The sequence below is a fragment of the Uloborus diversus genome, chromosome 5, assembly GCF_026930045.1.
Source record: "Uloborus diversus isolate 005 chromosome 5, Udiv.v.3.1, whole genome shotgun sequence".
Taxonomy (NCBI): domain Eukaryota; kingdom Metazoa; phylum Arthropoda; class Arachnida; order Araneae; family Uloboridae; genus Uloborus; species Uloborus diversus.
Genome location: NC_072735.1, coordinates 25,165,385 through 25,181,729, shown reverse-complemented (window position 1 = coordinate 25,181,729; position 16,345 = coordinate 25,165,385). Strand labels below are relative to the sequence as shown.

Below are 16,345 nucleotides of genomic sequence, written 5' to 3'. Positions count from 1 at the left end.
ACCTTTCCTGAAACCGTACTGAAAACTAGTCAATAGATTATTAGTCTCTAGAAAATTTACTATCTTAATTTTCATCAATGTTTCAAAAATTTTGCAAACCACTGAAGTTAGACTAACAGGTCTATAATTTCCCGCACTCCCTTTAGACCCTTTCTTGAAGAGCGGTGTAATGTTAGCCAGCTTCCAGTCCTCTGGCACTGTCCCCGAGTTATAAGAAGCATTGAAAATATTTACGATTACATCTGCTAATTCCTCCGCACATTCAACTAAAATTTTTGGATAAATATTATCTGGTCCCGGAGCCTTAGTCTCTTGAATTTTTTTCAAATGAAGTAAAACGTCATCCCTGGAAAATACAAAGTCCTCAAGCTGTACTATAGCTTGTGCCTTGTTGGTGTCAACTGTTGAGATATAGTTATCATTAAAAACACTCGCAAAAAAGTTATTAAGAACATCAGCAATATCACTATCGTCCTGAATTAAAATTCCATACCCATCAACCAGTGGCCCAATATGACTATTTCGAACTTTCCCCGAATTAGCGTATGCAAAAAACCTCTTGGGATTCCTGTTTATGTTATCTGCCAGTCTTTGCTCCAACTCTCTTTTCTGAATCCATACCAAATACTTAAATTTACGCCTTGCCTTACAATATTGGAGCCTATCTGCACTGTGACCAGTTTCTCTAAATCTATGAAAAGCGGCTTGCTTGTAATTTAGAGCGTCTTTAGTTACCCTGGAGAACCACATTGGCCAAATTTTAGTGTTGACACCCTTTTTCCTAAAGGAAACATGATCCCCAACCATTTTCGATAGATTTTCCTTAAACTCAGCCCACTGAAGATTCACATCGCTATTGTCCTATCCAGAAGAAAAAACTGCTTTCAAACTCTGCCTAAGTGCCACAAAGTCAGTATTTCTGAAATTGGGCACAAACCTAAAATTCTCTACTTTGTGCATATCAAATTTAATCCCAAACCTAATACTGTTGTGGTCACTATCTCCAATGTGTTCCCCTACATACAACCCCTGAACCGAACCTTCCAAGTCGCAGAAAACTAGATCCAAAATCACGTCCTGTCGAGTACCCTGAGTTACAATTTGATCTAAGAAACAGTCACCAATTACTTTCAAAAATTCCTCTTCTCTGCTATTACTATGGTAAAAATTATTCCAATCAATTCCTGGAAACTTAAAATCTCCCATTATGATGACTGACCCCTTGCTAGAAATGTCACTAATAATACTAAACATCTGTTCATCTTGACCCTGGCTTAAGTTGGGTGGTCTATAAATGTTCCCTAAACGTAGTTTTTTGCCTTTATTGCTCATCAACTCCAGCCAAATCATATCAATCTCATTAGGTTTATCATTAATTACCAATTCATTGCAAGTTAAAGTGTCTCTGACATAAAATAAAACCCCACCACCTCTTTTACCTACTCTATCTTGTCTAAACAAATTATACCAAGCAATAGATAATAAATCATCATCACTTTCGGTAGCCCATGTCTCAGTAACTCCAATAATATCCAACCTCTCGTCTATTATTATGCTTTTCAATTCTTCCATCTTATTCCAAATACTATGAGCATTTGTATAAAAAACCTTAAGTAAGTCCATCTTACTTTTATTTAATGCTGCACGATTATTTGAATCCCAACTGTTAAAATCTTTTTTCTTATTAGCCACCCTATTTCCATTTCTACTAAAATTCCAATAGTTAGTACCCTTTCGAATTCTGCTCCTTAAACCATGCCCCCCATTCCAACTTAGTTTTTTGATTCTGAAGCCTCTAAAACCAAACCACTAACCATTTTGACCTCTGTAGAGTTCAGTGCAGGCCATCCCTAGCAATCCAATCGTGTTTATATTTACTCCACACATCAATAAACCTGATACTACGCTTTTATTTATTATGATGGAGCGAAGTTTATTTTATAAAGTCATGGCATTGCATACTTTTATGTTTCAATCATTTTTAATTCTCCACAAATGAATTAATATTTATTTAAAGGAAAATATGCTGTATCTTTTAAAACAACTTGTGGGAATGATAAGCCTAACCATATACCCATTTTACCCAGTTTTCAAAATATGAGATTAAAAATAGAAATATTTTTTCTTTCTTCCCTGTAAGTTGAAGCAGCAACAAAAACATCCAACTAAAGATATTATGACACAGTAATAAAAATTTCTCAAAAATCAGGAGCTGGAGATAGAAGTTTAATCAGACAACATGTAGCTTGAATTTATCTACTTCAATTTAAAATGTTACCTCTCATTAAAAAATAATCTATTGAAAAAATATATTTTGTGAAATAGAATTCAGAATAGCCAAGTATAATGTTGAACTCAAAAAACAAGGCAAATTTAATTTAAAATAATTTGTTTTTAAAACCATATATTTTGACTACCCATTTTACCCCACTCCCCATTTTACCCCAACTGACCCTACTACAATTTCAATTGTTTGAGCATATTCTTTCTGTCTATCTTAAATGCAATCTTATAAAAATGCAATGCCTGTATGTTTGCTGCCGCAAAACTCGAGAAGCAGTAGATGGATTCACTTGAAATTTTTTCATAACTTTTCTTTTCTGTAGAAGAGTGATAATAAAAACTGTTTTACCTCAAAGCTTTCAGCATTTCGTAACGATTAAATTAATAACACTAGTTATGTCTGACTAATGATTTATATGTATTTTTGCCCATTGTCAAGAGAGAACTGAAGTAAGTAATAAACCTATTTAATTAAACCTGTTGAGTTCAATCCCCAAAACATGAATGAGCAGAACATCAAACTGGTAAGTTAAGTTTTTGGTGAGACAAAAAAAAAAAAAAAAAAAAAAAAACACTAAACAGCACAAAGAAGAATTAGAATGAAAATTAGAAAAAGCAGATCATTGTAACCCTGATTTTCCCTCAGTAAGTTTCCTACCAGCATATAACTAATTTTTTATTAATTGTTATTGTTAGTATTTTTTTAACACTAAACAGCCCAATGAAGAAATTTTGTAAGAAGAACGTAAATTTTTGTAGAAGACAATGAAAATGAAAAGTAAGATATTTTTATGATAAGTTTTGTCTTAGGTAATATATTTTTATGATTGTAAAAAAAATACTTTAATCTATATCAAGTAACTTGAAAAAAAAAATCATTGTCTGCAATTAGTGATGTAAAATACCAGGGTATTTATTTTTAGGGGTAAATACCCTGAGCATATACTATATATCCATGTAAATATCCAAAATGAGTATTTACCCGGGTATTTATTTCAAATATTTATATTCAACTAAAATACTTTTCTGTAAGTATTCCACTATGTATATACATTTTTGATTACATATTTAAAGAATTATTGTGTGAAACAATTTAGCAATCTAATATGATATTCACATTTAATGTGTTGGATATGCCTAATCAATATTGATAGTCAAATTTCAGATAAAAAAAAGCCATTCTACAAAAAGTAAAAAGCTTAACTGGTTACAAAAAAAGGAAACATAAATTTTTTAAGGTCCTAGTCTTTTATAACCCACAACATAATATACAGAACCCACACATACAAATACAAATACAAAAGTGACGACCAGCAACAGGTTCTGGGCCCAGCTAGACTGGTCCTAGTCAATTTACAATCCCCAGTGAAGATCAACGGCCCTCTTAAAACTGTCTACTCCTTTGCTCATTACCACCTCTTCCGGTAAGCTGTTCCAAGGTTCCACTACCCTGCTAAAATAATAATTTTTCCTAATATCCATGTTAGCCTGAGATTTAAATAGCTTAAAACAATGACCCCTTGTCCTGTTTTCCATAGGCGTCGGAAGCGGGGGAGCTTGAGCTCCCTCTATAATATTTCAGACCGGCTCAGCTCCCCCGGAAAAATTCTAACCATATAGCTTTTTGCAGTACATTGTCTACCTAAAACCTGATTTCAAAAATGAGATCTACCTTTTTTAGGAATTTCCACATAATAACCAGCAAAGAAAGGGGAGAGATGGAATGTTCAGTACGGTCAGTTCATTTGGGTTTCCCTCTTTTCAAACATCTCGATTCCCGGAAGAAAAAGAAAAGTATTAAAGACAAGTTATCTACATAGGGGTGTTTTGCGCCCTCTCCACTTTGAGCTCGTCTTTCGCAAGTGTATAACACATTACACTAGCTCAGTTTAATGTTCTTAGTTTTGCATGCCATTTGTATCTCACCACACTTTCACTAAAAAGAGATAATCGTGAGCCAGTTTTGTATTTAAATATGAAGGTGCTCCAAACACGTATCAAAAAGGAGGTTTCTAAGGTAAACAACATCTGACCTTCCGGACGCTATCTAAAGAATCTCCGGCGAATCCTTTTAAATTCGTTGATTAAAACACACTTGCAAAATATGAAACGAAAGTTAAATTAAAATACTGAGTGGTCATATAATATTTTTGTTTATTGCAATTATCAAAAAAAAAAAAAGAAAGAAAAGAAAGAAAGAAAAAAGCCAAATTTACCAACAAATTTATTTAGCATTTTTATCCATTGTTTCTTTCTTTTTTTTATCTTTTTCATTTCTTCATAAAAAGTTCAGCCCCGACCAAAGAAAATTCTTTAGCGAGTTCTCAAAAGTTTAGCAATGTAGTTATAGAACAAAAAATAGTTCTAAACTGATTTTCGAGGGATTATGATCGTATGTTTCGGGTGTTAAATTCCACGTTTCGATCAAAAGATACGATCAGATTGCAAAAATATCATTATTCGATAGTTTATCGAAACCAAAATAATCTTCTGTCAGGGGACATAGACTAAAAGCCTAATATACATATTCTTCGAATAAATTTTTAAAATTCTATAAAAGTTATATTTATTATTTTTGATTGAAAATATTGTCAGAAGAAACAACCTAAATCAGTAACATACCCAGAAATTACTTTTGCGGATACACATCATTGCTCTGATAAAAAAACACACACACAATTTCCAGAACTATCCCACGGTAGAAACTAAAAAACTTTTTATCCATTATTTTGTTATATTTAAACAGTGAGGGATTGATTTTTTCATGAAGTTAAAAGTTTGCAAAGATAAATATAATTTAAAGAATTCTAAGGTACTACGACACAGAAACAAAAATTCTCACTAATCAAAATCGGTGAAATCTCCATTAGAATATTTATAAAAAAAAACTTTAATAATTGTAAACACTGTTACGATGTTAAAAACTGCGAGTTTATTGAAAACAAAATTTTTTTTGAACATTTAGACTTTATGAAGTTACATTTATTCTTTTTCTTTTCTCAAAATTAAGGGGTTTTTTTTGTCACAGATATGTTTTCATGCTAAAAAAATGCATGTGGAAGAGAGCATTCGAGCACCCCTCAAAATGTTTGAGTTTCTGGGAAACTTTTTCATATCCATTTTCACGATTAAAAATGTTCCTTTTCACTTATTATTGTTAGAAAAAAGCACCAACAATATTTCATAGTTTCTCTGAAGTACTTTTACTAACATTTATCTGAACTATACAACGAATGTTTTATTTAAACATATTTCAGGCGCACTGTTTCTCTTCTCCTCTGTTTCTAGTTCTCATAAAAGAAAGTCTTCTAAATGCTACGCTGCAGAAGCCTTCCCCTACCTCCTAAATTATTAAAAAGCGTTGCAATGTTCGTTTTTAGAGAGCGATTTCCTGAAAATTCCCGGAAGAGAACACATGACTGAACACACCTTGCTCTCCAAAATATGATAGATTATATAATATTCCGTTCAATTTCAAAACATTGCTATGCCTCTAACATTAACAAATATGATCAATCTCGAATAATTTTCGGAGAGCGACACCCGAAACTCCTCTCAGATATCAAAAAAGAAGGATGAAAATTCAGTTTTTTAAAACTACAATTTCTAAAACTTTAAGGGGAAGGAATCTTTTCCAATAACCTCATTAAGGAACGCTCTCTAAGACTTCAATTTCTAAAAAATTCCAGAGAGCCCTAGAACCTATCCCTTTCCCTGACATCATTGAAGACTGTCTTCAATTGCGTTTTTGGAACTTCAATTTTGAAATATTGGGAAAGAGATGTAAATCGATCGAGGATAATCCTTCAGTCATATCATTTTCCCTAACGTCATAAATATGGTCAGAATTCGCGCTTTAAAGACATAAATTCCAAAAAATTTCCACGGAGGGCATTCGAACATTTTCTCTCCTTAACATTACCAAAGACAGTCTAAACTACGTTTTTAGAACTAAGATTTCGGAAATTTTCCGGGGCTGAAGCCATAGAACCCCCCTATTGATATGTGCTCATCTTCGAGAAATGACCGACCCCCTTCCAAAAAAACCAGAAGTTTTATCACCTCATTCTTTCCATATACTATTGAGGTGGTGAGAAGCAAGAGGATGTAAGTAGCAAAATTAAAAATTTGGAACCAGTACAAATAGTAGAGGAACCTTTCCTCTGTCTTGGGGTGAGAGATAATACTAGTAGCGCTGGTTGGTGCTGCTGTACAGCATGATTTAGAAAAAATATCAATGAAGGCTTACCTGAGACGTCATCTTTAAACGCGTTTAACTCAAAACTTGAAGATGTCTACTTACATCCCTTTGTTTCTCACTGCCTCAATTTATATATTAGATATGATTGAAAATATTACTGGGAGCGAAAGAGAGAGGAAGACAAAAGGATAGACAATCATTTCAAATAAGAAATTTTTTTCAAGTGCTCCCCCCCCTTTCCCCGCCAAAAAAAAAAAAAAAAAAAATCTGGTGGCGCTACTGCTTCTGTCCCTTGGATCCCTATCATGAGCCCCAGCTCCCCTACGTTTATATACTTCCTACGCCTCTGCTGTTTTCAGTGCTAAACTTTAGCCCCGTAACATCTTTCGTTTTAATAAATTTAAACAGCTGAATCATGTCCCCTCAGTCTCTTCTTTGCTCAAGACTACATTTTTAGCCTTCTAAGCCTGGAATCATAATCTAAGTGGGAAAGTCCACTTATTAGCCTTGTAGCCCGCCTTTGAACCCTTTCCAATACATTAATGTCTTTCTTAAGATAAGGAGACCAAAACTGAACAGCATACTCCAAATGGGGTCTTACAAAACTAAACAATACTACATAACATAATATACAGAGATGTTTAAAATTCAAAAATAGAAAGAAACAAACCAAAGATGTTCTGAATAATGGACCTTGTGAACTAAGTGGCTGGTCTACCCCCCGATATGTGTTTGAAGATGTTCATTTTTTTTTTTTTTTTTAATTTTAAAGAAGAGAAACTGCTGAGGTTTGTTTCAAAAGATAAAGAACTAATAATGGGGGGGGGGGGGGAATTAAAGATAGCTGCACTTGCAGCAGGAAAAAAATTTTGATACTGTTTCAAAAATCCTGTGTTACTAATACAAATACAAATGTGACGACCAGCAACAGGCTCTGGGCCCAGCTAGACTGGTTCCTAGTCAATTTACAATCCCCAGTGAAGATCAATAGCCCTCTTAAAACTATCTACTCCCTTGCTCATTACCACCTCTTCCGGTAAACTGTTCCAAGGTTCCACTACCCTGCTAAAATAATAATTTTTCCTAACATCCATGTTAGCCTGAGATTTAAATAGCTTAAAACAATGACCCCTTGTCCTGTTTTCAGTGCTAAACTTCAGCCCCGTAACATCTTTCATTTTAATAAATTTAAACAACTAAATCATGTCCCCTCGGTCTCTTCTTTGCTCAAGACTGTACATTTTTAGCCTTCTAAGCCTGGAATCATAGTCTAAGTGAGAAAGTCCATTTATTAGCATTGTAGCCCGCCTTTGAACCCTTTCCAATACATTAATGTCTTTCTTAAGATAAGGAGACCAAAACTGAACAGCATACTGCAAATGAGGTCTTACCAAACTTCTATATAAGGGCAGAAGAACTTCTTTAGATTTGTTTGAAATAGATCTATTGATAAACCCAAGCATCTTATTGGCCTTGTTACTAGCAATGCTGCACTGTTGGCTAAACTTTAAATCCTGACTTATTAATACCCCCGGATCAGTAACTTTGTCTGCCTGACTAATGACTGAACCTTGCAAATAATAACTGGTACACTTATTTCCATGCCCTAAATGTAGCACTTGACATTTCCCAACATTAACAGCCATACCCCATTTATCAGCCTACTCCGTAATATGATCTAGATCCTCTTGCAGCTGTTTAGCTTGTTCTTTATTTTCTACAGTCCCCATAACTTTGACATCATCAGCAAAACAATTCATGTTCCCAGAAATATTTTTGTGAATATTGTTCATAAAAACAATGAACAAAACAGGCCCTAACACTGATCCTTGAGGAACCCCGCTTAAAACCTCACTCCAATTAGAATAATTTTTCTTACAACTACCCTTTGTTTCCTTCCGGTCAGCCAGTTTTTTATCCAAATGAAAGTTTTCCCTCCTATTCCTATCTCAGCTAATTTGCGAAGTAGAGCAACATGCGGTACCTTATCGAAAACTTTTTGAAAATCAATGTAAACAACATCTACAGGCTTCTTATTGTCCAAAGCCATGGTAACTTTGTCATAGAAATGTAATAAATTAATTGCACAAGATTTACCTTTCCTGAAACCATACTGAAAACTAGTCAATAGATTATTAGTCTCTAGAAAATTTACTATCTTAATTTTTATCAATGTTTCAAAAATTTTGCAAACCACCGAAGTTAGACTCACAGGTCTATAATTTCCCGCACTCCCTTTAGACCCTTTCTTGAAGAGTGGTGTAATGTTAGCCAGCTTCCAGTCCTCTGGCACTGCCCCTGAGTTATAAGAAGCATTGAAAATATTTACGATTACATCTGCTAATTCCTCCGCACATTCAACTAAAATTTTCGGATAAATAATATCAGGTCCCGGAGCCTTAGTCTCTTTAATTTTTTTCAAATGAAATAAAACGTCATCTCTGGAATGAGTCTTAAAATAAAATCCCAAAATAGTATTGTAAAAAGAAGAAAATTTGAGCCTAAAATAAAAGTGATTATAAAAGCAAATAATACAACATTAAAGCACATCATGTATTATTTGCTTTTATTTTTAAGCACAAAGATATTTATATGGGGCAGTGGCGGCCTGATCGGTAAGGCAATGGACTGGTCGAAGATCCACCGTCGTCATTAATGGTGACTGGGCAACGTTAAATATGCTCGTAGTCACAATGTCCTCCAAGTGAAACAATACCTCTGGGGGTGCCAGACTAGGAAGTTATTTGGCTCCTGGCCTGGTTCTAAATTGTCTCTCGAACTGTCCATAGATGGCACCACCAACTATTGTGTTGTCTTTGTGCTGTCCTGGATAAACAAAATCCTGGAAACATTGTGGATTAAGAGAGGTATAAGCTTCCTTTGTGGAATAGCAGAAACCTCAATCTGTGTGTGTGTGAAAGAAAGATGTGAAAGAAAGAAAGATATTTATATCTTTCAAAAATTATTATGTTTGAAAGAAAACAATGTTTATTACACGTTTTTGCTTCATGTCAGAAAGTATACTTAAGGATATTTTTGACTTCCTTTATACAGTTAGTATTCAGCCTATTTAAATTCGTGAAAAGTAATACCCCCCCCCCCTTTTTTAACAATGGATTTTATATGAGTTTCTTCTTTCAAACATCCTTCATGCTTCCTTTTTGTTTTCATTTTGGATATGATTAACATTAATTGTAATTTTGAAATCCAGAAGTTCATCATTGAATTGCTTATACTTCTCCAATTAAGGTATTGGAAAGAGAGATTCTTTGGTTCACGACATGTTTCGGAACTGATGTGATATACCCCACCCTTGGCGACTTTTTCCTGTTGGCGCCAAGAAAGCGTCGCCAAGAAAACGATGTATGACGACATATTTCATACATCGTTCTTAGCGATGCTTTTTTAGCGCCAACAGGAAAAAATCAGATAAAAAAACATGATCAAAGCACTTCAGAACACAATATATATAAAAACAACATAAAAGCACAACAAAAAACATCACTAATATATGCTTCAAAAATGTACAGGGCCGGGGGTTTTTTGTAAACATATTAAAATACAATGAAATAAATTATTGTATTAATTACAAGTCCAAATTAATGCATTAATTTTTTTTTTCATCATTTCTCCGGGATACGAGCCCTCGGTCTCATAGTACTTTCGTAATGAGACCTCGGCTTGCCGGCCCTGCCTCGGTCTCATTACGAAAGTACTATGAGACCTCTGGCTCGCCAGGACCTCGCTCCGCTCGGTCCGTTATCCCTCCGACTGTTAATATACATTACAGTCGGAGTATGGTCACAATTATGTATATTTATGTATATTATGCATATTCATGTGTATGTACACCCAAGGGTGGCTCCTTCCGTTCAGTGTACAATAATGACACAGTTTTAAGTGTGAAATATGCACCATTATTGTGCAGATTTATTAATAAAATTCAGCATTTTTAAGAGTACAACCGAAAGAACTTTCAATTGTTAACATAAAATTCAGTACCTAAAGGAGGCACATTAATGTCTAAATAATTCGTGGCATCAATAAGAATTAACTTTTAGAACAAAATAACCGTACTATTTCTGTAAAATTAATTTACATACAGTAAAAATAAAGTTAAAAACTACAAGAACCCCTCAAGGATTTGTAAAAACAAAGAATTTTGGAAGTGAGAGGTTTTTTTTGAATTCTAAAATAAAGAACTTACCTTTTTATATTGTATAAATATTCACACTCAGTCTAAAACAATACATCATATGACAATGGCACGTTACAGATACACACCACGTTGGAGTTAACTTTTAATTAACCTTCAAGTTTGAAGAAACTGGCATTTTCTAATGTTTTTACTTCAAAACACAACTACTGAATCTAAACTAACACAAAATAAACTTTCCTGTAAGGTATATTGCACAAAACAACACGTATCTCTCCTGCGTAAAACCAAGTAAAGAACCCAAGTAAACAAGTTCGAACAAGTTTGCCTTCGCGTTGCCAACCACAGGTTAGTATCACCAGGGATGCCATGCTTAAAAAATTATCGCCTTATTGGCGAGAAAAATATTTCAATTTTGTGCAAAAAAACGGATGTCGCCAAATGGGGGGGGGGGGGGGTATATCACATCTGTACCCATGTTTCTTTCATAATTTCATCAAGTATTTCTATAAAAAATATTATAAACTGTGTAATACATATGTATCAGTTTTACCAATTATTTCATGTTTAGATTTTTTAAAAATCCTATTCACTTTTTGCATTTTTTTGTAAAATACCCAGTTTTTGGGTATTTACCCAGGCCTTGGGTAAATACCTAAAAAAATATTTACCTATCCGCAAGGTATTTACCCAATCCACATCACTAGGAGCAAAAGTCTGCAACTAGGAGCAAAAGATAATCTCAATTATAAAATTGAGGTTGAAGGAAAGTCTACTTATTTGGCTAATAAGTGGGCTTTCCCACTTAGATTATGATTCCAGGCTTAGAAGGCTTAAAATGTACAGTCTTGAGCAAAGAAGAGACCGAGAGGACATGATTCAGCTGTTTAAATTTATTAAAACGAAAGATGTTACGGGGCTGAAGTTTAGCACTGAAAACAGGACAAGGGGTCATTGTTTCAGGATAACATGGATATTAGGAAAAATTATTATTTTAGCAGGGTAAAGGAACCTTGGAACAGCTTACCGGAAGAGGTGGTAATGAGCAAGGGAGTAGACAGTTTTAAGAGGGCCATTGAACTTCACTAGGGATTGTAAATTGACTAGGATCAGTCTAGCTGGGCCCAGAGCCTGTTGCTGGTCGTCACTTTTGTATTTGTATTAAAAACTATTTGAGCTTTAAGCATAAGCAAAAGAGTAAAATTGTACTTGATGTTTTTGTACTGCTTTTATGTGGCTAAATTCCTAGATTTTTCAGCTGATTCAAAAAAGATGGGGCATTCCAAGGTATTTGGCTGTTACGGACTCTACACTTCATAAGGATGTTTTAGCCTCCTACTCATGATTAGTGCAAATAGTAAAATTAAACTTTTTGTAAATGATTAGTCCTATGTGTAGTTATGTCATAACATTGAAAAAAGTTTAGATTTGTGTTGAATTTCTAAAGATATAGGAAGATATATAGCATGTTACGGACTCGACGCTAAAAAGACATGGAAATTTTTGCTTAAACTATCTTCAAATTTTCTGTGAAAGTAATAACTACTCTTACCTAATGAAGGTTTTCCACTATGTCTCAGTTTATCTATAATACATTTAAGCACCAAAATATTTTTTAAAAAGGTAAAAAATATTTTTCACGGAATTATTTACTGAAGAACTGCACGATTATGAACATGTTACGGACTCTACATATTTGTCACGTTCGAGTATAGTTTGAATTATTGTTTATAGAGTGTAAACAACAACAATACTACCTCATTGTTCAATAGTTATAAAGATAGAATCAACTGTTATGACTATTTTTTCATCATATATGTGAAAGGTGCCCACCTGGGGGGGGGAGGGGCATGCCGCAGACTGTGCCATTGAAGTTTTTTAGGGGGTGTTTTGAGAGGTATTTTTCTCATTTTTAGGGAGAGGTTTTTGATATTATGGGGGAGGGGGTCTGTGGGATATTTAGGAGAGGTGCACCCAAGCTCTAGGGGTGGGGGGGGGGGGGGGTTACCAGATTGAAGGTGGCCTCTTGTTGGAACAGACCAAGTGATATGTTGATTTCTTCAGTCTTGAATTTGATATTAGAAAAGATAGGTTTTAATGCAAATTTCACTAACAATTCAACTTTTATAGTAGAACCTTGGTTATCTGAAGTGATCAATACCGGACCATCTTCGGTAAGTCGAAATTTCGGGATAACTTTTTTTTGAGGGGGGGGGGGGGGACATGTTAGGAAGAAAATGTTTTTAACCCAATACTTTTTAAATTGCATTTTTAAAGTTAAGTTAAATTTTCTGTTAATTTAATTTAAAAAGGCAACATTTTTTGCTTCAGGAATCACATATATTTTTAAGCAACAAAATTTTATTCATTTCCGGTTCAAATAATTGCATTTAATTAATTAAATGTATGATCAGTCTCAGTCATGTATGGCACGAAAGATCTTATATTTTTGTTTAATGGCCCTAATATTAATGTACGAAATGGCATCTGACATGCCTTACTTTGTTCCTTTATTTTAACATGAAAGTGATTTTTTTCTTTTTTTTTTTGTACAATATATACTCCTATTTTATACTGGAAATTTTTCAAATGTCACACTGGAAATATACTGAAATTCGGGATCACAAGATCAGTCAACATCCCATAAGATAATAGGGTTAATTGGGACTCGTTAAACCGGCCTTGCTAATTTTAATACCTTTTTTTTTTTAAATTTACGACCAACAAAAAGTAGCGCCTATAGTTCTACAATTCCTATAATGAAATCATATTGTACAGTTATTTCGAACAAATTTCAGAAACTGTTATTTTGGCTGTGCTACTTTTAATTGATTAACTCTCATAACTAAGCAACTTTATTTTTTTTAAATGGTTTTCATGAAAAATGAAGCAATAAATTGAATTCCTCTGCTGAAATAAGTTTTTTTAGTTCTTAAGTATTAGCAGTTTATTTTTTGTTGTAGGGAAAAAATCAGGACAACTTTTTTTAGACCAAGTACCTGGGGTATGTTGCTTCACTTTTAGAAAACACACGAAAACTTTTAGAACAATTAAAAAAGCAATACTCCAGTATTAGCAATTTAGTGAAGTTGCTAAAAACACAAATTGTGCTGATTGTTGAAAAAGAGTAACAGTAAATGTTGGTCAATTTTAATTATATTGATCTTTAAACTTTGGTTTTTGATTCTAATCATAAAACATTTGTTTGGTACAAATGTTGGATATAATATTTAACATTAAAATTGTAATAGAAGTTGAGTTCGTAATGTGGGGACACCGGGACTGTGGCAGGTTGGTTCACTTCACAAAGTTCTCTTAAAGTATTAATGGGGGAAAAAGGTAATGAATTGAAAATTTTCTGGGATGGTGAGAAATATTTAACTCATGGTAGAAAATAAAATTACGAATTGAAATTTATGATGAGATAAAAAAAAAGAAGAAAAGTAGAGAGCCAGACCAATATGCCCTGACTCCCCCTATACACTTACTTGTTCAGTCAAAATTCTTCTGAAAGTCAAAGTTTTTTTAAAGTATAAGTTGTAATTTCCTTTAAAGGGCTCCTTTTTTTTTTTTTTTGTGCAGGTTGTTCAAACATTTTGGTAAAGAAAGAGCTGTGTTGAAACGGTTGCCAAATGTAGAGTCCGTAACGTTTTGTAGAGTCCGTAACTAAATTTAGAAAATTAATTAAAAATACCGAATTTAAATAATCATGAAACTTATTTTAGAATATTGTAACACTATAGGTGAAGTTAGAAAACATTCAATTTAGTGACATAAAATGCATAAATAAAAATTTTAACAAAACTTTTCTTCTAATTATTGTTACGGACTCTACAATCACCATTTTCACAACTTATAATTTTTTAACGAATGCTCTTTTTGATTAAAATTATTATATGTATTAGAGATAATCCTTTACTTTATTTGTCCCAAGCACCAGTTTTGGCTTAGAATTCGGTTCAAGTCACTATTGAAGAAAAATTCAATGTAGAGTCCGTAACGTTAAAAATTGTATTTTTGATGTTTTGATTGCGATTACATGGATAATATGAAGTAAATGAAGAAAAAAATATGACATGTGTGTCCTTTGGAATGTGCTTTTTTAATATATATAAAAATTTTAACCTTTTAACAAGTTTTGTTACGGACACACCTATGTCTCAAATACGTTGGAATGCCCCAGATGGCAGATTAAAATTGTCATCAGCCATTCCATTTCACTACTAGCTGTCTAATTGAAATTAATTTGAAAAAGTGAAAAAATCGAGATGATAATTTTCACGATTTATTGAACATATGCCCGCAAATGGTGCACAGAAAGAGCAGCACAAATTTTCATGTAGTGACATTTTTGAAAAATGTGTGAGAATTGCAATACTGCACCCTCCTGCAAACTCTGCTTTACAGAATAATTAGCATATCTTTCAAAAGCATATCAGAAAATGAATGAGAATTAAGCAAAGTGTAATAAGAATCATTTGATAAAACCTTTTTCAGAGCAAAGAACTATGGACAAAAAATGTAAGTTGGCAATATACTCCCACCCCTCTCATTTTGGTGGCATCAAATATTCAATTTGTAGCTAAACAACTAATTCTACTAAAAATTTTAAAATAATTTCTTGAAATTTTGACAATCCTCACTAAATATATTTGCTTAAATTGAAGTCGTGAGAGTATCGAACAATGTAGTAAATGCAACTAAATCCGAATATGTAAGATGAGACAGATCATACCTCAAGTTCTTCATCTGACAAATTTTTGTGACTTTCAATAATAGCTTCCTCGTCTAGTTCTAGTTCTTCGCTTTCCCCATCACATTCATCCTTAGCATCACTGAATTCATCATCGCTTTCATCAGATTCAAGTTTCGGTAAAGCATTAGAACAGTCCTTTAAATCGAATGATTCTGAGGCAGATGATTCCGGCTCAGGAATAATAGTTGAGTTAGATGAAGTATTTCCCTCCATTGACAGCTTCAAAAAGTTTTGAAAACCAATCTAGTTTATTTGTCTCAAAATTTAGGAGAAATTAAGACACTTATCTGACAAATGAATCATAGGGAAAATATTTATAGGTGAATAGAACAGTGGATATGGACTATTCCAATTTGAAACGAATTTATCCAAGTAATACGATTAAAAGAAATGAAAAGTGAAACTATTGCTAATTTTCTCCGCTAATTATATTTCCTTTTTTAACAAAATGCACGATCATCGCATTAATGCAGAAATAAATGTTACACTACATTACATTAGGCACACCATAACGTAAAGCGCAGAAAAACATGAGAGATTTTAACTTGAGGACTCTTCTCTCCGATTCTTTAAATTACTATTCACTCACGTGACATCACTGCGGGCATCTGGCTTTGCGCTCAAAGGATTTCGATGATCATTGACACTTTTTAATGGCTTGACACGTTGTGAATGAGGATATATCAATCATTTGGTCCGATACTCTTTTTTTTTAAATCTTATTTTCTTGATTTTAATGAAAAAATTCAATGAAAACTGCCATTTCGTTTCCATTTATCTAATCATGGCCCCACTGAATAGGGAAGTATCAACCTATCAAATATTCCAATTTTAACTATTGTACATTTTTGACAGGCTTACAAAACACAAAAATTCACCATGGCCGGATTTTTAAAACCAACGATTGATTTTTTATGAATTTTTTAAAGAGCGAAAATTTCGTTTTTAG

The 16,345-nt window shown here is 33.4% G+C and overlaps 1 protein-coding gene across 1 annotated transcript in view; it reads right to left on the bottom strand.

Annotated features, from left to right (window-relative positions):
• The window catches only part of LOC129222516 (tetratricopeptide repeat protein 1-like), a 35,674-nt gene extending 19,804 nt beyond the window's left edge, over window positions 1-15,870 (bottom strand). The window contains exon 1 of the mRNA XM_054857027.1: window positions 15,376-15,870. Coding sequence (XP_054713002.1) covers window positions 15,376-15,609 — 234 coding nt within the window. The 5' untranslated portion in view covers window positions 15,610-15,870. The remainder of the gene's footprint in view (window positions 1-15,375) is intronic.
• Window positions 15,871-16,345: the final 475 nt, after the last annotated feature.